Source organism: Pavona decussata, unplaced genomic scaffold (genome assembly GCF_977016875.1).
Source record: "Pavona decussata unplaced genomic scaffold, jaPavDecu1.1 SCAFFOLD_28, whole genome shotgun sequence".
Lineage (NCBI taxonomy): Eukaryota > Metazoa > Cnidaria > Anthozoa > Scleractinia > Agariciidae > Pavona > Pavona decussata.
The window spans coordinates 908435-931862 of NW_028145451.1; the positions used below are offsets into that span (position 1 = coordinate 908435).

A 23428-nucleotide genomic window follows, 5' to 3' on the forward strand; every position below is an offset into this window, starting at 1 on the left:
TAGCTAATAATTAGAATTGTAATATCATTAGTATTTAGTATTAGGGATTTTAATATTAGTAAGAGTTGTACATATTAAAAGTTTAATAATGGTATTATTAGTATTACCATTTTCTATTTTAATTACTACTTTTACAAATCCTAGAGACATTGATTGTAAAGTGCTATTGATCTGTCTTTGTAAATAGCGCTCTAGAAGTAATGAAATTATTATTATTATTATTATTATTATTATTATCTACCATGTTATTATCTTTCAGGAATCCCATACCATGTTCACGTCACCACTGGAGACGTCAGAAATGCGTCCACCAATGCAAGAGTATATGTCATACTGCATGGAGGAGAAGATGGCGAAAACAACAGTGGCAAACTCTGGTTACAAAATGACAAAAAGGATAACTTTGAGAAAGGAAGGACAGACATTTTTAGTGTTGAAACAACAGAAATGTTGAGTCCTTTACATCACTTGACAATTGGTCATGATAACAGTGGACTGGGTGCAGGATGGTACTGTGAGAAGGTAGAAATATCTTGAGGACTAAAATATAAAATCTGTTTCAAAAATTTATTAATAATTCATAACCCATTGACCTATCAAATGGTTCATAATAGATCATGTGCAGTGACTTTATATCGATTAACCTCCTCCTTATTTGTATGCGGTATTTTATCAGCTGATAAAACACTTCTCATTAGTATGCGGTGTTAATTTCTCATATGCTGATTTCCAATATATATGAAAAAATTATTCTGTTGACACACGCTTTTCCAGGAATGTTTTTGAAGCCGTTCTTCTTGTTTCTTCCACTCGTGCTATAGCAACTTTATAGAAACACAGGAAGTATTACTTTCCCATTTCTTAAAAAGAGATCACTGTGTTGTTACAAGAGATATTGTTTACAGCTCACTGAATTATTCTCTCTCCAGGTTGTAGTGGACTGTCCAAGCAGCGGCCACCAACAAGTATTTATGTGTCAGAAGTGGTTGGCAGATGATGAAGGAGACCAACTGATTGAGAGAGATCTATACGAGTCTGAAGACATGAGGCTGAAACGACGGCCAAGTATGTTTTCATGTCTTAAATTCAGTCTGTTCAAAGTTTATTCCTTTAGCGTGGGCTCTGTAAGTTCGTGTCTATTTTCACTGTGCAGATCGATACTCCAATTTTTGATGAGAGATAAAGACAGAACTTTGTATGACTTAATTTCGGTGACTTTTCAATCAGCAATGTCCCTGAAAATACTATCATTGTCATTTTGTGAACAAAATCCACGTATAAAATACATGGTGTAATTGTAAATTTTCAATGCACCCTAATTCCTCTAAATCTTACTTTTGAATAGCTACTTTTTAAAAGTGCATGCCACTGATTCTGGACTTGGCAAAAAAAATTGCAACTTTAAGGGATGTGTTGAAACATGTCTTGTCTCACAATGACAGTTCGCCTCTGATGATACATGTAACTGGATTTTAAATCATTATCATGGCTTTAAAGTTGTCGTTGTTTTTTACAGAAACTGTGTGGAACGTATGGGTGTGGACAAGCGACATGCGAGGTGCAGGCACAGATGCTAATGTGTTTATAACTCTTTATGGAGAGAAAGGAAAAACTGATGAAGTACAGATAGGCAATGCCACAGATAACTTTGAACAAGGACAGCTGGACAAGTTTAAGGTCGGTTTATTTCATTGATGTTCGTTATTATTAGCGTCCACTTAATTTAATTTCATTAATGGTGGCTTAATTTTTCTTAAAGCCTAATTAAGTCAAGAAAGACATTTTTGCATTTACACTGTGTGCAACATTTAAAAGAAGGCTATAGCGTGGGCCAGGCCGTTCATGGAAAATGAAAATGAATGTACAGTGTTGGACAAATGTGCATTTAAATTGACAATCCGTTTTCAGAGTTGATTTTCTCACAAATGAATGCATGGAGAAATGAGAATCAAGAATTGAATATTGTAAGAATCGAAAGCAAATTATTGGTTTGATCTTTAAATGGTGACACGATTGACTACAGCTGTAATTGAGCAAACGGTTCGCAACCCATAGAACATCCATGCAGGACACTTTGTCTTTACCCGAACAAAGCCTTCATTATCAAGCTATTTTCAAGCAACTTTGTGAATTATAAATTATTTTCCACTAGCCAAGACAGCTTTTGGATTTCCGAAAATAGCGTAATGTATACTTACTAGGAAATGGTTTTGATATGTTTCTGCAATGAAACATGTATTTATTTCTACCATTAACTTGGGCCACTTCTTTGCTGATGGGATATGAGCTGACATAGCCTCTTGGAGCTGGAATCAATCAGAGGACGTGCCTGTTAATGATATCCAGACGCTCTCAATAATGCCATCGTTTCCCTCTGTTAGGTTGAGCTCACCAGTGTTGGCAAGCCGTACAAGTTAAGAATTCGGCATGATAACTCGAAGTCCTTTTCTGATTGGCATTTGGAGAAGGTAAATAAAACAAACACAGTTAGTTTGTTAGTTTTTACTGATATTTGATTTGCACTGGAGCCTGGATACCCACACATTCTTTTGGACGTTTCACCATTCCGCAGTTCAGAGTACATATATTTCAGGGAAAGATATGCTACATTTCATCATCCTCCCTTCCGCTACGCTGTATGTTCATCTTAGTGGAAAGTCTTGTATTGTGAGTTTGGGATGAAATGCCAATCGGCCAGCCCTTCATATGAATGTTGTAGGGTGGTACTTACCCCAGGGGAAGGGGGGTGCTCCGGATTTCAAGTGACGAGGGATGATAGAAGGATTTTTTTGGGTTTGAATTTTCGATGCCGGGTTCTTTTGGGGTAGGAAAATTGGCAAGTATTTTTTGGGGTGGCTTGATTTAAGTAGGGATTTTTGGGAGTATTTAAAACAATCTGAACATTCGTGGTACTGTGCCCGCGTATCCTGGCCGCGTAGTTCTGCAAAAAAAAGTACAACCAAACTTGTTTTGCGGCTGTTTTAATATTGGCTGTCTTGGGTGTCTCAAGTGTTGTTAGAATGACTACCAGATGCGAAAAAGATAACTTCAGATGGTATGATGAATAAACAAACAAACATTCAATTTCTAATGTTTTTATTTTTCGTGTTACATCATTTAATGCTTTCTGGAAATTTTTAAGGCTCGGAAATTCGGCATGGGATTTTTTTGGGGGGTTAATTTTTGGTCCAGTTATTTTTTCGGGTTTTGTTGGAAGCCCCAGGGATTTTTTGGGTTTTGATTTTTGCCCCCACTCGATCATCCCCGTCACTTGAAATCCGGAGTACCCCCTCCCCCCTGGGGTACTTACCAATCAGGCCCAAGTTGTTCAAAGAGCAGATAACTTGATCCAGCGGATAAGTTGCTATCCAGGGGATAAAATGCATTAATTTGGGGTACATTTTATCCGCTGGATAGCGATTTATCCACTGGATAAAGTTATCCGCTCTTTGAACAACTTGGGCCATGATGTGGCACTGGCATTGTTTTCAATCAGTTTCCCCAGCTGTTCACAGATAAATAAACTGGACTGACTCCCACGTATTTTAGCCTGAAATAACAGGAAAATGACTGTTGACAGAATTGCCTTTTGATTTCACAAATAACAGATCCAAATGGAAAACACTCGATCTAGCATCAAATGTTCCTTCAAGTGCAACCGCTGGCTGTCTAAAAGCGAGGATGATCACCAGATTATCCGGGAACTTTCTGCAGTCATCCAAGGGAAGGAACCTCTACCAGGTAACAAAGCAGTCATTAAAATGGTTGCCAAGGTCACGGAAAAGTCAGGGAATTATACTTCAACTTAGTCAATTTTTCAAGGTCATGGAATTTTATTTTTGGCTTGCCATTACGTTTGCAAAAGCATTTTCTTGTTGCCAAAGGTAATGTTGATTCAAACCATATTTGGTTTTTTAAGTTGATTTTTGTCGCTATGTCGCTGGCCTTATTGTCAAAGGAGTTGTCTTGGGTGGTCAGTGAAGACTGGTTTCTGGACACTGAAATGCCAGGGAAACAGGAGGAATGTTTTGGGAAATTTGCTGAGCATTCATCTGGCTGTTAGTATTTGGGTGGTTCTGGTTAGCCCACGAAGCAAGCACTTCCGTTTCCATTTCCCTCCTCTTTTTTCTTTTTTTTTTTTTCTCTTTTTTTTCTTTCTTGTCCCAGTTTCCACGCGTCAAAAAGTGAAAAACACGCAAAAGCACTCGCAAACACTTGCTAGATAGGCTTGGTTCTGGCATGTACATGTACAATGTAGGATGCACTGAATTTTTGAAAATGAATCACAGGCGTTTGAGCCTGGTCAAAAGTTCTTTATATGTGATGTATTCCTGAGTACGACATTGACAACTTCACAGCACCTATGCTTGCCTACTTAAAATGTATCTCGACAAAGATGCGAACTTAAAACCAGTCTTTAAATTGTTTACAGAGAATGTTACCAGTACAAGTAGAATTCCAATGGCTGTTTGTCAAAGGTTCTGATAACTTACCTTTGGTCCGTTTCTCAAAACACCCGAACAGTTTTCGGGCTCGAAAAGTATGATTTTTCAAATCTGTTTCCTTTTCCTTTTTGGTGTCTTTTAGTGCAAACTAGCTCAATGCATTTCTTAATTTTGTAAAGTTTTCGACATTTTACCTTACATAATTAGTAAAAAGTAGAATTTCTGGTAATGAACATTGTCATCGCAAAATATCTAACACACGCCTGGCTGGTAATAGAAAAGTACTCAAAATGCTTCTCAGCAGAGATTCACATCTGTATATTGTTACAGAACACATGCACATTTATTAAAAAACAAAAGATCGGATTTGAGAAACTACTGAACAGTTATCGGTACTTTCGAGAATCACTCCCTGAGTTTTGTAGCGGACGAACACCCAACATGTCATCCTAATTCAGTCTATGTTCTTACTATTGCCAGCATAGCATATTTTAAGAATCAAACACAAAGTTTGTAGTTTACTGATACGTTTACTGATCGTGTCTTTCTCTTTCAGTTCATGTGTATCATGTGTTTGTACACACTGGTGACAAGCGTGGTGCCGGCACGGATGCCAGCATTTTCCTCAATATTTTTGGAGAGCTAGGAGACACCGGGGATCGACCCCTGGAGGAATCCAAAAACAACAGGAACAAGTTTGAAAGAAACCAGGTAAGACAGCTATACAGTAGGATACCATACAGTCGTTTTTTCTCTTGAAATTAGCGAAGGCTACCCTGGGAGCCAGAGGCTTTTCTTGCGTGGTTTTTGGTTCAGGTCGACGACTCTTTAATGCTACCTTTATTATGACCCGACGACGATGATCGGCCTTCGGGCGATCCCGAGGACTCGCGGCGCGCGAGAAAAAACCCCTGGTACCCAGGGTAAGCGGAGGCAGACCCGAATCACAGAAAGCTTGAACTCGCGTGTGAGGTGCGAAGCACCGAAAGTCCAGATTTCCACGCCCGAGCCTCACATACTAGTAAGCATTTGAGCCAAGAAAACAAAATAGCGCCTCTCCCCAGACTTGCCCTTCAAAAACCGCGCGACTGTTTTGCAGTCTAGCTGTGCAATCAGCTACATGTTAATAGACGCCTCTTCAAGGCAGCCATGCGGAGTTGGTTGCCTTTTCTTTTTCATTCTGATTTTATGCCCCTCTTAGTTAGTGGATGCGTTGTGCTGTCAGTACTGGATACCGCGTCAACTTTTAGACTAGAAGATTAGTTTGTTTTATGTCTCGGCATTGTGTTAGTTGCTATAGACAAATTTTATGCAACATTGTCTCCACATACTCCACCCAGTTGTACCAAAATTTAAAACGCACGTGCAGAGCGATTGTCTTTGCTCATTAAACCTGTTGTTTTGCGGAGTTGTTGTCGCCATCGCCGTCGCCGTCGCCGTCGTCTTTGCTTAAGTTCCCTGACGAGTACCGGTCAACAAACCGTTACGGTAACCTTGAATAGACTCATATCTTATCCCAATGTGTAACAGTGATGGCCTAATGAGGTGACAATTGTTGCCATTTTTTCTTCTCCAGGTGGATGAATTCCTTATCGAGGCTGTGTCCCTCAAAGGTCTTCAGAAAGTCCGTGTGGGACATGATTCATCCGGGCCCGGAGCAGGCTGGTTCTTAGATAAAGTTGTAATAAAGGACCCAGAAGATAACACCAAGGAACATGTGTTCCCGTGTAACAGGTTTGGGATAATCACTCATGTGCAATCACTGTACGCTTGTAATGGAGAAGTACAGTGGAACCTCGATTTTATGAAGTGCCAAGGGACTAAGGAAATTGGCTCGATATATCGAGGGTTCCTTATATCGAGGTTCTGTTCCACACATTTTAAAAGGCCAGGCTGGAGAATATCGTTCTTTATATAGAGGTTCGTTAAATCGAGGTTCTCGACTGTATGTTTTTTCCCGGCCATTTTGGAAATCTCGAAAAGTTATTGAATTTCAGATGTAGAAGCCCGTCAGAAGTTATGAAAAATGTTGTCAAGGATTAGCTAAAATGGTTTTCAAAACTCTTCTCATATCAGTAAGTAACTGTAGATTGGTCTTTAGAAATTGTGTAAAACCCGAAAAGATGTTTTAATTTAACACGATATAAAACACAAGTTACCTGAAACCCAAGAAAATGTGGGTGGTTATTATTAGAAGGTTTGAAACGTCGTGTTCCAAGGACATCGTTACTATGAGTTTTGTTGCTGTTTCAGGTGGCTTGCAAAAGACGAGGATGATGGACTGATAGTAAGAGAGCTTCCTTTGGGCGGAACTAGTTTGCTTAATAGTATGTTTGGTTTTTTTTTTTTTTTTTTTGTCAGTTTTCATTAAATTATTATTTTTTTAACTTTCCTTAGTCGTCAATAGAGTATCAGCTACAGTAGCTCGTATTAGAAGTTACAGTCCTGTTACATTTTCTCAACAGAGGTTACGAGGTTAAATTTAACGATAGAAAAATTTGGTAGAGGTCTGGCTTTCTAAAGCTTCGTATGGTTGATGTCCCATGATGGAACGGATCGAAATATGCCAAGACTGTTGTTGTTGTTGTTGTTATTGTTGTTTTTATTTTTGTTCTTTCAAAGGATCGTGCTTTATAGTGCCTCAGCCCACTAAATTTAACATTTGTAAAACAGAATTATGTTTTTAATTTAGACTTGTCACAAGTCGTCGTCTTATATTATAGCGTCGAAGAGAGTAATGAGCGACGAAGTCGACTCCACGAAAACGGACTTTGAGAAAGTCTACGTTTAAGTTTCCCTCAAGAGAGGAAGTTATTTCAATTACTGATGTATTTTGCTTTCATTTTCAGCCACATCTTATCTCGTGTCTGTAAGAACAGGCGATGTTCGTGGAGCGGGCTCGGACGCCAATGTTTTTGTCCAAATCTATGGCGAAAAAGGTGATACTGGTAAATTACAACTTAGAAGCGCTGAGAACACGAAAAACAAGTTTGAAAGAGGCAGGACTGACCAGTTTGTTCTTGAAGCCGTGGATATTGGAAAGGTTAGTCATTTGTTAAGGACGGTGCCTACTTTTGTTACTGCGCATACGTTCTGCGCATCTCGAGATACTTGGGTTTCCTATGGGTGGTGCCTACTAATACAGGGATATTTTGCGTGGTTGAAAACTATGCGGAGAAAGCAGAACTTAGCAAGTGCTCTTGGTTTCCAAAAGAAAATTTGGTGTAACCATGCGTTTTTCAGAGATAATAGAGCTTCAATTTGGAAAAGAAACGCCATACATTCCTTTGGTGTTTTACTGTTTTTTAGAATAATTGTTGCTTAATTATCTCTAAAAAATGCTTGGTTACCCCCAATTTTCTTTTGGATTTCAATAGCACTTGCTAAGATCTACTTTCCCTGTATAGTCATAAACCACACAAAAATACAAAAATACTTCTTTCAAGGTCAAACATAAGTTACTCCCTAAGAATATTCTAGACCTGTTCAGCGGAACGCCATCTAATCACTATCTGAGAAAGGCAGGACCCTCATAATCCGCAGCCATTGTTTTCATGTCTAGAAGCATTGTTTTTTGGTTCGTTCTTGTGTTCTCTCGTCTAATAACGTGAGACGTTACAGACCATGCCGGTCTCCTTCGTCAAACTGTATAGCCTTTTTAAAACAGATGCAGGCTTACTAGTTTAGCACGACCATCACACCAAGAAATAATCTGAGTACGCGACAATGCAAGGGTCGAACATACGATTTTCCGCGTTACATACTTATAGCTTGAGCGATACAAGGGGACCCGTGGGGACCTTGGAAATTCTACTTGGGAACTTAGGTGATACACTTCCTGGAAAGTTCATAATCATAATCATAATCTTTGACCGCCTAGACTGGCTTGGCTATTTGCGAGCCAGTCCAATGTATCAATGTACCATGTATAAATCAAAGAATAAAGTTGTTAAAGTTCACCCAGTCATGCTCAGTAGCTTTCAAATGAATGGACACATTTAGGTGTTTTATACCATAGACTCAAAAAATAGAACCACCTTGTACAGCATTATAAACAGCACCACAGGAAAGTACTACTCAATAGCTTTCAAATGACTGATCACACTGTAGGATTTCATCTACAGACTCAAAAGGTAAAACCATCTTGTACAGAATAATAAACAGTACCAAAGAAAAGTAGTGCTTAGTAGCTTTCATTTGACTTGTCATGTACAGTCTAAGAAGTTATCAACCACTTTGGATAACTTAAGGTTCAAAAGGTTTTAGACCCATCATCGAAAAGCTATCTTTGCCTTCTTGCTTAGGTTGAAATGCTCCGTATATCACATGACAATAAAGGCGCCGGTGCAGGCTGGTTCCTTGATGACGTCACTGTAGACATTCCGTCACGCGGAGATCATGTGGTGTTTCCATGTCACCGCTGGCTGGCTGACGATGAGGATGATGGGAAGATTGAGCGGGAACTGTACCCTGGACAGCAAACTCATACCAATCCAAGTAATTATTTTTTAGTTTTAATGTATTAATTGTTTTCAACTGAAGGACGAAAGTAAATTGCCTTTTGCTTTGGTTTTCCTTTCCTGCGTTCTCTTATTGGTTAAAAACGTTCGCGCCACTTTCTTATAGTAAAACCCAAACTAATCATTACTCGCTCGCAAGCATATTCCCACGCTTGTTGCCAATTATGTGTGGACATCTCCTTCGCATTCTTATCGGTTCATTATCTTCTTCGCGTCTGCTGCAATCGTTCAGACTAAAACACTCTAAAACGCATTTATTGCTACCATACTGGTAGCTGTGAAATTTGTCTTTGCATTTGCAGGTTTTTTTCTGGACACCCACTTTTTAACTGAATAATAATTCATCCTTGAAGTACAATGATTATCGTGTTCAATAGCAGATACCCCACGTTCGACATTTTCGTGGAATAGGTCAACTTTATTTTTTTCTTTTAGTCACCTGTTACTTAGTGTCTCTAACCGAACCGAAATTTGGCTTTAGCCAACCAAAATGTTGGCCTCAGTGGACTTGAAACAATACAAGTTTCCCAGACGAACTGTTTATTTATGTATTTAGTTAAAGAACAAATAGCCTTTTGTCAAAAGTACATGAATCTACATCTATTTAATACCTTCCTTTTCCCTTACCAAAAAAAAAAAAAAAAAAAAACTACACACACACAAGGCTGATAGGTAATTCGTTATTTAGGTTATTCCTTATTAGTTCACGAAGAAGTTAAAATTTCCTTAGAAAGAGATCTAATTTGATCTACGACGTAAGTTACCCCTTTTGATTTCTAATTAGAAAACGTTTTGCTTGTTTCTGTGAGTAGAAATGCCGCACGAAGTGACAGTGTACACGGGTGATGAGAGAGGAGCTGGCACAAACGCTAATGTGTTTCTGGTTATGTACGGCGAGAAAGGCAAGTCAGACCAGTTTGACCTGAGAAACAAGTCCGACAACTTTGAGAGAGGCCAGGTCGACAAGTTCAAGGTAAGGTGAAATGTTCAATTTGTCAAGAAGTTTCAATCAGGGATGTATATAGGATACTCTTGTCCAGTGAGTTATTTGTCATCGATGCTTTCACGCTCAAGGCCGCACGAACAAACGTGGGCTCAATCCTAAAATAATGTAGTGTAGGAAATTTTTAGTTTTTTTACGCAGGAAGTTGTTATTGAAAGGAATCAAAATAAACAATCAAAAGTGAGGCATAAATAGTTGTACAATATACAAGAATTTCTCTGGTAGTGGTTGTTTTTTTCCCTCCGCGGAAATTTACATATGTTAATTTATTTAAATCCCACAGGTGGAGTGTGAAGACATTGGACCGCTGATAAAAATTCGAATTGGTCACGACAATAATGGAATGCGGTCAGCATGGTTCTTGGAAAAGGTAACATCTTCTGTACCAAAGCAAATAGTGTAACATTCTTAATTAGTATAAATCTACTACCGTTCTATTACGAATGCTGTTCTTTGATTGGCTAGTTACTATCTATTCTATTGTAGATAGTGAGTAGAGTGAGAAGCCCGTGGCGTGACCTATTTATATCATTATTCAATAAAGACGTACACCTGTCTCCAGCCCTGGTTGTTAAATTTTGAGCGAATAGTAGATTTATACTAAAACAATTAGATTATTCGCTCTCGATTTCTGTGCGTGATAGTTAACTCGGGCTTTGCCTTCATCAACTATCACGCGATAGAAATTTCGAGCTCATAATCTAATTGTTAAATATACACTTCACAAGGTCAGCTTATTTCCATTTTCCTTAAGGTTGAAATTCGCCGAGTGAAGCGTGAGGCCAAAGAGCCACGTGACAGGCGAAGAAAATCCAGGGGTGCGGAAGTTGAAGAGATGGGCGATGGTGACGACTACAATTACTTGTTTGTGTGCAACCGCTGGCTGGCACGTGATGAGGATGACGGCCAGATCGTGAGGGAACTGGTGCCAGTGGACGCTAGTGGTAAACCAAGGCGGGGCTCACTACCAGGTAAATAAATTATAATGATGTTTGAAAGTAATAATTTGCAGTTGTCAGGAAGGTATCAAAGTAATCACTCCGGAGATTCAGAATAAGCGTAAACAACACAATGAACAATGAGAATTCAAGCACTACACATTATAGATCCTACTAGAAAACTAAGACAGTTTTTATTTTGAGTTTTCGTTCAGTTTTTACACAGAGTAATAAAACACTACTTCAAGGTTTTATTAAAATCTCTTTTGTTATAGACATACAGTGAAACCTCTATTAAGCGGACCCCCAATTAAGCGGACACCCTCTATTAAGCGGACACTAAGCCGGGTCCCGAAATTTACGTCTTATATTTCCCTTTATAACGACCCCCTATTCGGCGGACACCTCTATTAAGCGGACGCGGACACTAAAATAAATTGTATTTGGCTAATTTCTATTGTTAAAAACCTCTATTAAGCGGACACCGAACTGAATTGACAATATATAGTATAGTATACAGCGAAGGCAAAGGAACATTTTGCTCTTTTTGGATAACGCGCCTTGCCACTCCTCAAATCTCGAGGAGAAATTTTCGAACATCGCCTTAAAGTTTTTGCCCAAAAATACCACGTCAAAGACGCAGCCACTTGACAGTGGAATCATCGCAAACTGGAAATGTAAATACAAGAAGCGCCTTTTACGTCATGTTTGCAGCAAAGTCAATGCAAGTGAGATTGTCAAATCCGTTGATCTCCTAATGTCCATTGAATGGGGAAAACAGGCATGGGACGAAGTTTCCAGTGATACGGTCATTAAATGTTTCAAGCTTACTGGCCTATATCCCGAGGCAGAAGTGGAGGAGGATGAGGATGACCCTTTTGAAGGCGAGGAACTGTCAAGCTTGCAATTTCTGGTGAATTCTCTCAATGCTTCTTGTCCAGCGCAAGAATCTGTTTGTTGTGACGACGACCTTGAAGTTTGCTCCGGTCTCGTGGACCCCTCTGACCCAGAATGGAGAGCAAAAGTAAGGGAGGACGTTTTGGTTCAAAATGATCAAGAACCAGAAATACAAGAACAAGTTGGTGCGAAAGCGCTATGTGTGGATGACGGGGAAGAGAAGGCACCGGAAATCAAATCCGACCGGGAAGCGCTACAAATGGCCGAAAAGCTTCTCGAATATGCAAGATATAAAGGGAATGAGAAACTTTCGCTGGTCCTGTCTAAATCAACAGATCTGCGTCAGGAAATAGTTATTCGAAACCAGGAACAATCTTCAATTTATGATTACTTTAAGAAATAACTAATTTGTACAAACACTGAAAGAGTCCATGTACCGCGCTTATTATCGTTACTGTTTTGCTGTTATGTTTTTGCATTTAAAACACTAATTAAAATTGGTAATGAAATGTATTGAACTTGAACTCTGGATAGCTTCCTTAAGGAAATGGAACTTTATCACAGTACAGAGTAGCCGTTAAATATTAATCGTTAACAAACGCTGCGCAATTTTTTACAAACCTCTATTAAGCGGACACCCTCTATTAAGCGGACTCTTGGGAAGGTCCCGAAGGTGTCCGCTTAATAGAGGTTTCACTGTAATTACAAAAAGGATGGCGATATTTATTACTGCACTAAGACTACCGCACACCCTTCTTCAAGCGGCAAATTGTTTATAAACACACTTTACAAAGGCTCAAGACCCTAATTCCCTGTTTCGTTATTGGCACTTCTCTGATAAGTACTGCTAGTCATAGATTTAACTGAGTTGAAGCTTTACAAAGGCTCAAGCCCCTAATTTCCCTGTTTCGTTATTGGCACTTCTTCTGATAAGTACTGCTATTCATAGATTTTACTGATTTGAAGCTTTGTTGATGTCTTTTCCAGAGAACACATACCGTGTACATGTGTTTACTGGAGATGTCTTCAGTGCTGGGACAAATTCGAATGTGTTCATCTGTGTGTACGGCGAGCTTGGTGATTCTGGAGAACGAAAACTAGAAAAATCTGAGACCCATATGGACAAGTTTGAAAGGAACAATGTAAGAATTGTAGTTTATGTTGCATTTACCATAGCTCCCCAATAGAGGTGTGTGGGCTTACTGGAACTGGACAGATAAATCGAAAAGGGGGCTTTTTAAGTTTTATAAAGTCCAAGTTCGTCTAAGTTTAATTGCAATTGGGTGCTATAAAGTGTATGACAAAGGGAAATATTTGAAACAAAAACTGTTTTCACACTTGTTTGATACAAACAAAACAGAACAGATCACCTGTATTACGGCATTAAGTCAAAAATGGTAGCACGCGGGAATTTTTAATCAAAAATTGGTGAGAATCCTATCAACGTGCATGAAATAATACTATACATGTAAAAAGCATTTCCACGTTTTCTCAAAGAAATTATAAGAATGGAATTTCCAGTAAAAAGGCTTTGTCATAATTTTCATTATCATAATCTTTATCATTATTATTAGCTGTCATCATCATCATTATTATTATTATTATTATTATTATTATTATTATTATCAATTTTTGTTTGTTTGTTTTTTATTTTTTTAGGAGGATATATTTTCGTTCAACTGTGTGAACCTTGGTAAAATAAGCAAAGTCAAAGTATGGCACGACAACAGTGGTCTGAAATCTGCCTGGCATCTAGACAGAGTTGAAATCAACGATAAACTAGCCGAGGAAAATTACGTGTTTCCTTGTAACCGTTGGCTGGCAACAAGTGAAGATGACGGTCAGATCTCCCGCGAACTTGTTGCAGTTGATGATCGAGCCCTTAGATTGGAGAGAAAACGAACATTGTCCAGAAAAGCCAGCATTGTGTCCAATGTTGATGGAGTTGATCTCGAGGCTAAAGGTTGGGTAACAATGTTGTTATAAGGGACTTTAAGCAACCACGACGGCAACGCCAACGGAAGCGTCACTTGCAAATGTAAAATCGTGTTTCTTTTGTTACTTCGCGATTATTCTAATTCGTTCAACTTATACAATGTGGCCGAACTATCGAGGAACATAATTGGTAGGAACGGTGTTCAAGTCGAGACAGAGAATGAAAAATTTGCCTTCATGTGCTCACGTTCTCCACAAAACCTTAATTAAATCTAGTCATTTCACGTTGTTGTTTGGCCGAGTACGGCACAGAAATGTACGAAAATTTATAACAAACGTGCGGGACATTGTTTTGCTAATTAAATGCTACTGTTTTATGACGTTCTCGTTGCCGTCGTCGTCGTTTCTGCTTAAACTCCCTATTAATTTTGCATCAGGACTGGACCTATTCTCCAATGTAGTTGTTACTTTGGTCGTCACGCAACGCAACGGTTAGTGGGCAAGGACGATGTGTGACAATTCAGACAATGTCTGGTTTGAGTAGAAGTTAGCATGGTTGGCGTGGGTTTTATTAACTAGAACTTAGGCAAAAGTTTTACACTGCACTTCAACCGCGTCGAATGTAATTCAAGTTCCAGAAAAATTGATGAGTGTACGATAACGACAGAAACGATAGAGCGTTTTTAATTGAGTATGGAAAGTAATTCGCGTTTGCTTAGGTTTTGCTTTACTGTGCTCCCTGATTTGTTGATAAAACTCACGCCACTTGCTGAACCCATGAGAAGCAAAATCAAAACCAATCGTGAATTGTCACCTTGTACAGCATAATTAACAGCACCATGCGAGAGTACTGCTCAGTGGCTTTCAGTTGAATAGTCACACTTTAGGATTTCATCTACAGACTTGAACAGACTTGAACGTGAGAACCACCAGATAGACCATAGTAGACAGCATCCCAGCAAAGTACTGCTTACTGGTTTTCATCTGATTGGTCAAATTGAGTAGGTTTTCCCTCACAGACTCGATAGGCCAGCAGCATCTTGTGCAGCTTATTAGATAGCAGCACTGGAACAGACTGTTAAATAGTTTTCATCCGAGTGTTCAAAGTTTAGGCTATCATCCAGACAAAAAGTTTGTTCAGAACCACATTAGTTTAATTAACAACTATATTAGAGCGGTTTTGATTGAGTATCGTAAGACAAAAACAAAATAATCACTCTGGCCAATCACAGCATACGAAAACAGGGCATTAAACCAGTCAGAATTCGACGCAAATACATGTAACCGGCGCCAAGCGCGGGAAAACGCGAGCGAACAAGTCGCGATAGTCGCGATTGGTTTTTTTTTGGCTTCCCATTGGTTGAGAAAAATTGCGCGAAATTTCAATCAATCATAAAGTGCGGTAGATTAAAACCAAAGCAAACGCGAAATGCTTTTAGCACTCAATTTAAAACCGCTCTATGTAGTTCTAAGTTCTAAACGAAACGACGTACCTTGTAAATTGATACGTAATGTAACGTGGTTATGATTTCCTGCAGCCCGCATCAACACATACGAAGTATCAGTTGTCACAGGAGACGTCAGAGGTGCGGGGACTAACGCAAATGTTTACATCATCATGTTTGGAGAGGAGGGAGATACAGGTTCGTGCCAGTCCAGTGTGAATTAATTTTTCTCCAGGCTTTTTCCCCGTGGTAGTAATCCTACAGTCGACTCCCGATAACGCGTCTAACATTGTCAACCTTTCTCTGAAGGCAAAGTTCCTCTAAAAACCTCACGCACGTTCAAGAACAAGTTTGAACGCGGTCAGACAGATGTCTTTACCGTCGACGCCAAAGTTGGAGAAATTCAAAAGATCAGGTATTTATGTGTTGTATAAAACAAGATATTCAAAAGTACAAAGCGCAGTTGTCAGAAATGAGACTACCAGAAGCTCAAATACAGTATTGTGCAAAAGGCATTTGCATTAAAGTGTACCTTACCACCATTTATTTTCGAACCATTTCTGCGAAAATATTTTTGGATTTGATTGAATTATCGATTTTCTTTTCCCTACTAAAGTCTTACCCGCTTTGTTGCACGACCGAGTATTATAGTGCCTGGGTCGAGCGGGGGCCGCGACGGGGACGAGGGGTGGGGTGGTGGGGTGATGATGTCTTTGACCATCGCCATCGCAGTAGTTGAAACGGAACGAACTGTTAATGGAGCTGAAGCGAGGAAAGATTAAAAGCCTCCTCCGCATAGGCCTCCAACGTATTTCCATCTCAACTATAGGAGTGGTCTCTGTTTTAATGCAAATGTCAAATTTCAGTCGACCTTCGAACTCCTGAAACCGAAAATTTGACAAAAATTTAGCAAAATGTTACAGTAAGAATACATTCTTTTTAATTAGCAAAACTTGGAGAGGATTGGGTTTTCCCTGAAGTGTAGTTAACGCTGACACGGTATGAACTATATACTGGTATATGACTTTTACGGTATGTACGGTGGTACATTTTCAATAAAGTTTATTGTTGTTGTGTTGTTGTTGTTGAGCTAACTGTAGTGTTTTGAATCATTAACAAAATTGGCCCCTGAAGGTAGAATAGAAAACAGTATGTAACAGTTTATCTTTTTATAATTAAGACTTGTCACCACTTGGTTTCTTGTAGAATTGGCCATGACAACAAAGGCGGATTTGCTGGCTGGTTTCTGGACAAGTTGCTGATCGACGTCCCATCTCTAGGTCAGCGGTTGGTGTTCCCTTGTGGCCGCTGGTTTGATAAGGACAAAGATGACGGGCAGCTGGAAAGAGAACTACTGCCTGGTGTGGACGCTGAGGAAACATACACTCCATGTAAGCACAGTGATCGTATACACCATATTCCTCACCTCAAACGCATTCCTATTACAGATCAGTTATAGTGTCACAAAATTTTGAATTTTATTTTTAATATTATTTTTAATTGCGGCCGTTACCATGAAAGATTTTTTGCCATATATGTAAAACAGAATGCTACTCCTTGGGCATTCACACCTTGATGCTCATTCTTGAGTAAGAGCATGAAAACAAACACACAATAGCTGTCATAATGGCATCAACATTTTTTCGGCCACTTACATGTATGCAATCATCTTAATAATTTATGCATTGTCACATGTTTGCAATTCTCTTAATAATATATGCAATCTCCTGATCACTTTGCCCATGCACGCTGCTACCTTAACAAACGTTCGCAATCACCTTCATAGGTTATTCTGATATAAATGCACTCGGCTTCTTGCAGACGTTCCATATGAGATGACACTGTACACAAGTGACTTGATGGGAGCTGGCACTTCTGCAAATGTTTACATAGTGTTGTACGGCTCTGATGGCTCCACTGAAGAAGTTATGTTAGCAGATACGTCAAAGAAGAAGAAGGATTCCTTCAAGAGAGGCTCTTCTGACCAGTTCGTTAAGGAGGTTAGCTAGCCAGTGAAAACTTTCATTGTGTCTGTTGCACTGTCCGCAGGGTCAGAAACTCCTGTGCGTTTCAGTTACAGGAGGATTAGAGAATGAAATCAAACGGCAATTGAATTGCTGTTGTTTTGGAGAAAGAGGTTAAGGTACCAGTTGCAGTAATCTTGATGTAAGTTTCCACGCCAATGCAGAGCTTTGTTCTCAAGAGGGATTTGGGGGGGGGGGGGGGGGAGCTCTTGTGACAAATAGCACAAAAGTCACATGTGCCAAAAATATTGAAAAGTTGGGAGGTGAAAACTAATTTACTAGCGATAAAATCTCAAAACATTCCGGTAATTTTCTGTACGGCGTCGTATATTTCTTACCACGGCTTTTTGTTTTTCAGCTGGACAATGTCGGTGATGTGATCGAGAAGATCCGGATTGGTCACGATAATAAAGGCATGACTCCAGGGTGGCATCTTGACAAAGTGGAAGTACGGCGCTTGAAAGAAGACGGTGAAACCTCCACTACTTACACATTCCCTTGTAAACGGTGGCTAGCCAAGGACGAGGACGATGGCTCTGTTGTGAGGGAGCTGATTCCACAGAGGGTGGTAGAGGAGTCAGTAACGGAAGATGGGCAATTTGAGACAAGGGAAATAAACCAGGAAACGCTAGAACGTTAGTACTATTTTTGGAACCCTCCTCCCCCCACTCACCTGCCTAACTAGACACCCACCAACCTTCCTACCCATACCATTACCTATCTTCCTTCTACCTACTTTATTACCAACTCCTCGCCTTCTTACCTACTTTATCAAGTGCGTACCTTCCTACTCACCTACCTTACCTATCTACCTACCGTACTACCGCACCTACCTACCTACCTACCTACCTACCTTCCTACCTTACCTATCTATCTACCTACCTACCTACCTACCGTACCACCATACATACCTACCTACCTACATCATACATACCTACCTTATGTACCCATCTCTCTACCTTACCTATCTACCGTACCACCATACCTACCTACCTACCTTTTGTACCTATCTACCTACCTACCGTACTACCATACCTACCTACATACCTACCTTACGTACCTTTCTACCTACCTACCTACCGTATCACCATACCTACCTGCCTACCTACCTACCTTTCCTATCTACCTACCGTACCACCATACCTACCTATCTACTTGCCACCTTAACTACCTTTCTACCTGCCTGCCTACCTACCTACCTACCTACCTACCTACCTACCTACCTACCTACTTACCTACCTATCTACCTACATATCTATCTACTTATTACCATACCTACCTACCTACAAACCGAGCTTCTTACCTGCCTATCTACCTACCTAGTGTCAAGATGTATGATTTCATTTTCAGTTCGAAAGTACAAAGTACACGTGTTTACTGGTGACGTAAAAGGCGCGGGAACTGATGCCAACGTGTTTCTTACCATATATGGAGAATACGGTGACACAGGCGAGAGACAGCTTCTCAAGTCAGAAACAAACAGCAACAAGTTTGAGAGAAGGAATGTGAGTGCTAAGTTGCTGTGCCAGGAATTTTCAATACTGTTTTCGCTCAATTAGGCTATTATATCGTTTATGCCAGTTAAAATCTTGTATTATGTGAATGGTTTGAATCATTTGTGTGAATCACGAGTGTGACAAATCAAACAAAAGGTATTGAACAGTGCTTTACAATGGTACTTTTTATCGTGTTCTACAGGCCCGTGGTGGTGATGTTTAAAATAGGGAAGGATGTTTCTGTTTTTGAATTATGATCATTTGAATGAGAGTGTTTAACTTTTTTGTTTTATTACGTGATGTTTATAAATTTTTTATTCACTTTTGACTTTTATTGTACATGTTTAAGAGTTTTAGTTTGTAGAAGTCATAGATTGCAAAAGGCCTCTATTGATACCAGCCTAGTGCTGAAATGGCCACCCTGCCAAAATAAAGATTACTTGACTTGACCTAGTGTAACCTTTGCAAAAAAAGTTTGAAGAAGTTTGTTGTGTTACCTTTTATTAGTTGGTTGTAATTTGTCAGTTTGTGAATGTTAAATAAGCCCAGTTAAATGGCCACACTAATATCAGTTGTGATGTTACTGAGCTTGTCTCTGTTTTTGGTTGCCACTCTTATTGAATTAATGTTTTTATTTCTTCTTCAACTTGACAGGAAGACATTTTCACTGTGGAAGCCGCCGAACTTGGAAATATTTACAAGATAAAGCTTCGGCACGACAATTCCAACATCAGTCCTTCCTGGTTCGTGGATCGTGTGGATATTCGGGATGTAGAAACAGACAAACTTTTTCCGTTCATTTGCGAGAGATGGTTTTCGAAGAAAAAAGAGGGAGGAAAAATTCAGCGAACACTTTACGTGAAAGGTTACGAGGTATGGAATACTGAAACCGTTTACTTTATAGTAGCTCATTGAAACTCTTTAGAGTGCTTGCCGGATTTTTCGTTCATATCTCCGTATGTTTGCTGTCAGGTTAGAGTTCATCAGATTTTTAAAACATTTTAGATTTAATAAAAACCTGTCTATAGGACTTTTATATTGCCTATCTTTGATTATTGTGAGACAGCATGGAATTGCTGGGTGCTCTAAATTCAAGCGAATTGGAAAAACTCCAGAGACGCGCGGCTAGAATTGTCATGAAATCAAATAGTAGCGATAAATCCCTCGAGTATTTAAAATATGAAAATTTATCTGATAGACGAGAGAAACATGTTCTAGCCTTAGTTAAGAAAGTACTGAAGAACATTTATTAATTAATTTAATCTTAATAAGGACTGCATCGAAAGGACTACTAGACAGAGCAACCACATTAGACTACCGAGAGTTAAATTAGAGTCAACAAAAAAGGCATTTTTCTCTCACGGCGGCATTGTTTTTAATCAAAATTTGTAGTTTTGTAGATTTTTAATAGTTTTATATTTCTATCATTTTGATGTGTGTGATCTTTTTAGTATTTCTAGAATTTTTGACGTTGTAATTAGGGCTTCCGTTGATAGCAGTAATTTTTTTTATAATTACTGAAGGAATTACCTTGTTTTAAATAAAAGCTTCTTCTTCTTCTTCTTCTTCTTCTTCTTCTTCTTCTTCTTCTTCTTCTTCTTCTTCTTCTTCTTCTTCTTCTTCTTCTTCTTCTTCTTCTTCTTCTTCTTCTTCTTCTTCTTCTTCTTCCTGAAGTGAAACCATTCATCCAGTGATATTGAATCTGAAGAACAGTTTTGTCATGTGACGCCATTTGTTATTAGCTTAGAGTTGGCTAAGATTCTACAGTTAGTGTCATGAGACTTTGCAACGCCTGTTCCCTCTCCCCTTCGTGCAACATTCCTTGACCAAAACAATTACTCTTCTTCATTACCACTCCCATTTCCCAGGGCGAACGCAGCACCCTTGGTACCATGAGTATGGCTTCTCTGGGCCAAGGAAGCCTCAGCCCGCGAAGACTCAGTAGAAGCAGCCTCGGAAGCAGCCGGAGCTCACTGCTTCGGAGCAACGAAAATTTGTCGACAGCCAGCCGAAGTGCCACGGCCGATGCTATCTTCATGGAAGAATTTGGTAAGGGCAAGAAGGAAGCTGCCGCCGCTCGTGAAGGTTAGTATGCTCAGCCTATAAACTCTCTTTAATAATTGTCATACGTTTATTTTAATTTTGGTGTGGAGAATTTAATGGTGCAGGATTATAACATCCAGTAGTTTTTGGTTACGTTTATTCTCTGAGGACTCTTCTGTTGTATCAGCATACTACTAATTCATTCCGTTACACCAAAGTGCTTTCACTAGGAACGATATATTTTGGTAGACTTAAAGAGCGGTTAAAAAAAAGCAGGTGATGTGCGATTTATTTACCTAAGATTAGGTTTAGACAAGCCACAGATGACCCATACGGTTGGAGGTTAACCTAGTTTCCCGAACCTTAAGGCAACTAGGAGTATTACTACTCCTTACAGAATGGGACGCTAACACTTCACAGGTTTACCCTCGGTAGTTTCCAATTTATTCCTGGGCGAAGAGAGACAGTGTGGAGTAACGTTTCGTATTTAAGAAAAAAGAACACTATGACAGGAGCTACACGTAGGCCCTAAGATTATGTAGCGGCAGAAATAAGTTTCCAGCCATAGCATGCTTTTTGTTCTCTGAAATTGTCTTTTTGTCCATTTGTCACAGCCATAGCTTACACCATCCGCGTTACCACGGGCGACCAATCAGATGCAGGCTCTCAAGCGCAGGCGCACATCGTACTGATAGGCTCTGAAGCAGCCACTGAAAAGATCCCGCTGGTGCTGATACAACGAGAGGGCTTTACACCAGGGTTAACAGAAACATTTTCAGTGGAGGCCGTGGATGTTGGAGATGTGAAGAAAGTCGAGCTTTCTAGTAACAGTTACGGTGCTGATAGCGGCTGGTTTGTGAAGGAAGTCGAGGTTGATGTCCCGACCAGCGGCAAGAAGTATTTCTTCCCATGCAACAGATGGCTTGCTCAGAACAAGGAAGATGGAAAAGTGGTACGAGTTTTGTCCGCCTCGGATGATCAGCTGGTCACCTACAAACCACGTGAGTTACATGTACTTTGTTTCTTTCTTGTGACGTAATGCAACCCAAATTTGGTAGCACTTGTAGCTGGTTACATTTCAAACATCGACTTAAATGTGGGAAGCACTTCACCATCATTTCTTGTCATACTTCATTTTCGTATGGCCAGGAGATGCAACGAAAAACGCTTTATAAAACTTGGTTTGATAAGAAAGACGTTTTGTAAGAAATCGTCAGTTTTGAGTGAATATTTCAGACCCCAAATGTATCGAAATCTACGTTTTTCAGCTGTTTTCGGTCGCGTGTTGCTTTGCATGTAAATAATTTTGTACTGTCTCAGTCTCTGTATTGTGAAGTAGGATCGTTAACCATGCAGACGTGAAATTTTCAACTCGATGATTTGACTTGAAGGCAGCGTTCATGCAATATGTAATATTCTCTTAATCGCGTTGCGAGACGAGTTCTATTTTACGCCACTAAAGTAGCAACTCGTCTCGTTATTGCTTTATCCGTAGTAAGATATGTTATACCGTGAAAGGTTTCATGACACTAGTAAGGTCTGTTCCAAGTTTTGCTTTGCATCTCTGCATTTAACAACATTTATTTTCTCCTGTGGACGATAAAAATTTTCCGGTTTCACCTTCACGGAAATCTTGTTCAACCTTTACACACGAGCAAACCAAACCTGTCATAAAATTTGTCTAGGGAAGCTTGCTCGAGCGCAACCGGTCTAACACCGCCTTAAATATACCTTTGTTGCTATATAAACACCAATGAAATACCAGGTGAACTTTCGCGGAAAAACATGATATCTTCACACGTGAAAATAACTTGTTATCTTTACACGTGAAAAGATCACCGTTGCTATGGTTACGTAATAAATCGCGCCTTTTGCAATGATTTGGAATTTCATTGGAGTTTATATAATAAACAGAACATTACTTGGCTGCTTGGAGATACGAATTTTCTCTTCGCGTCTTGAAAAATATTTCACTCGTTCGTTGCGCTCACTCGTAACATATTTTTCAATACTCGAAGGGAAATTTCGTATCTCCGCGCGGTCATGTAATATCCTCTATTTCTGATGTGGTTTTGTAAACTGATTGGAAAAGTCCAACGTAATATAATTATCCGTTGCCTCATAGATGTACCGTACGAGATCACAGTTTACACCGGGGATGTGAAATCAGGTGGAACAGACTCTGCCATCTCCATGATTATGTTTGGCTCAGAAGGGACCACTCCTGAGTTTGTTCTCGATAAAGACGAATCACGCTTTGAACGCGGCGGCGTGGATCTTATCAGGATGGACCTTGATGATGTGGGCAAGCTGCTGAAAGTTAGGATTGCGGTCGACGGCAAAGGAACGCGTTCTGATTGGTTTTTGGAAAAGGTATTGTGAGAGCGGTAATCTTCTTTCTGTGTCGTACCACGTAGGGATGAAAGTTATTTTGTGATTCTGGCGGTTTGCGCCTTCAGCTTTCTGTCTGTAGGTCGTTGGCTCGAACTTTGTCTTTGCCGTCATGTTTTTCCTCAAACAAGACACCTTGCTCTAGCTTTTACTGGATTAGCATATCCTCGAGCGGCAGTTTCAATACTCCACGCGACTTCTTTTGGCCCACTAGTCGCAAAGGTTGCACTTTAGTCGCGATGATTGTAATTCAAAGTCCAGTAAAACTGGCAAAAATCGTAGTAAATACGT

General features: G+C 39.7%; 1 protein-coding gene across 2 annotated transcripts in view; it reads left to right on the forward strand.

Moving 5' to 3' along the window:
* The window catches only part of LOC146484978 (lipoxygenase homology domain-containing protein 1-like), a 44691-nt gene that overhangs the window by 13816 nt on the left and 7447 nt on the right, over positions 1-23428 (forward strand). For both annotated transcript variants that reach the window (XM_085103863.1, XM_085103864.1), the window contains exons 14-38: positions 260-522; positions 930-1065; positions 1517-1677; positions 2382-2468; positions 3609-3741; positions 5002-5156; positions 6022-6179; positions 6699-6772; positions 7295-7488; positions 8750-8942; positions 9778-9938; positions 10252-10338; positions 10723-10939; positions 12791-12945; positions 13463-13766; positions 15277-15381; positions 15493-15598; positions 16390-16574; positions 17005-17183; positions 17566-17842; positions 18558-18712; positions 19358-19576; positions 20572-20788; positions 21361-21747; positions 22872-23119. In XM_085103863.1, the coding sequence (XP_084959989.1) occupies positions 260-522; positions 930-1065; positions 1517-1677; positions 2382-2468; positions 3609-3741; positions 5002-5156; positions 6022-6179; positions 6699-6772; positions 7295-7488; positions 8750-8942; positions 9778-9938; positions 10252-10338; positions 10723-10939; positions 12791-12945; positions 13463-13766; positions 15277-15381; positions 15493-15598; positions 16390-16574; positions 17005-17183; positions 17566-17842; positions 18558-18712; positions 19358-19576; positions 20572-20788; positions 21361-21747; positions 22872-23119 (4556 nt within the window). The remainder of the gene's footprint in view (positions 1-259; positions 523-929; positions 1066-1516; positions 1678-2381; positions 2469-3608; positions 3742-5001; positions 5157-6021; positions 6180-6698; positions 6773-7294; positions 7489-8749; positions 8943-9777; positions 9939-10251; positions 10339-10722; positions 10940-12790; positions 12946-13462; positions 13767-15276; positions 15382-15492; positions 15599-16389; positions 16575-17004; positions 17184-17565; positions 17843-18557; positions 18713-19357; positions 19577-20571; positions 20789-21360; positions 21748-22871; positions 23120-23428) is intronic.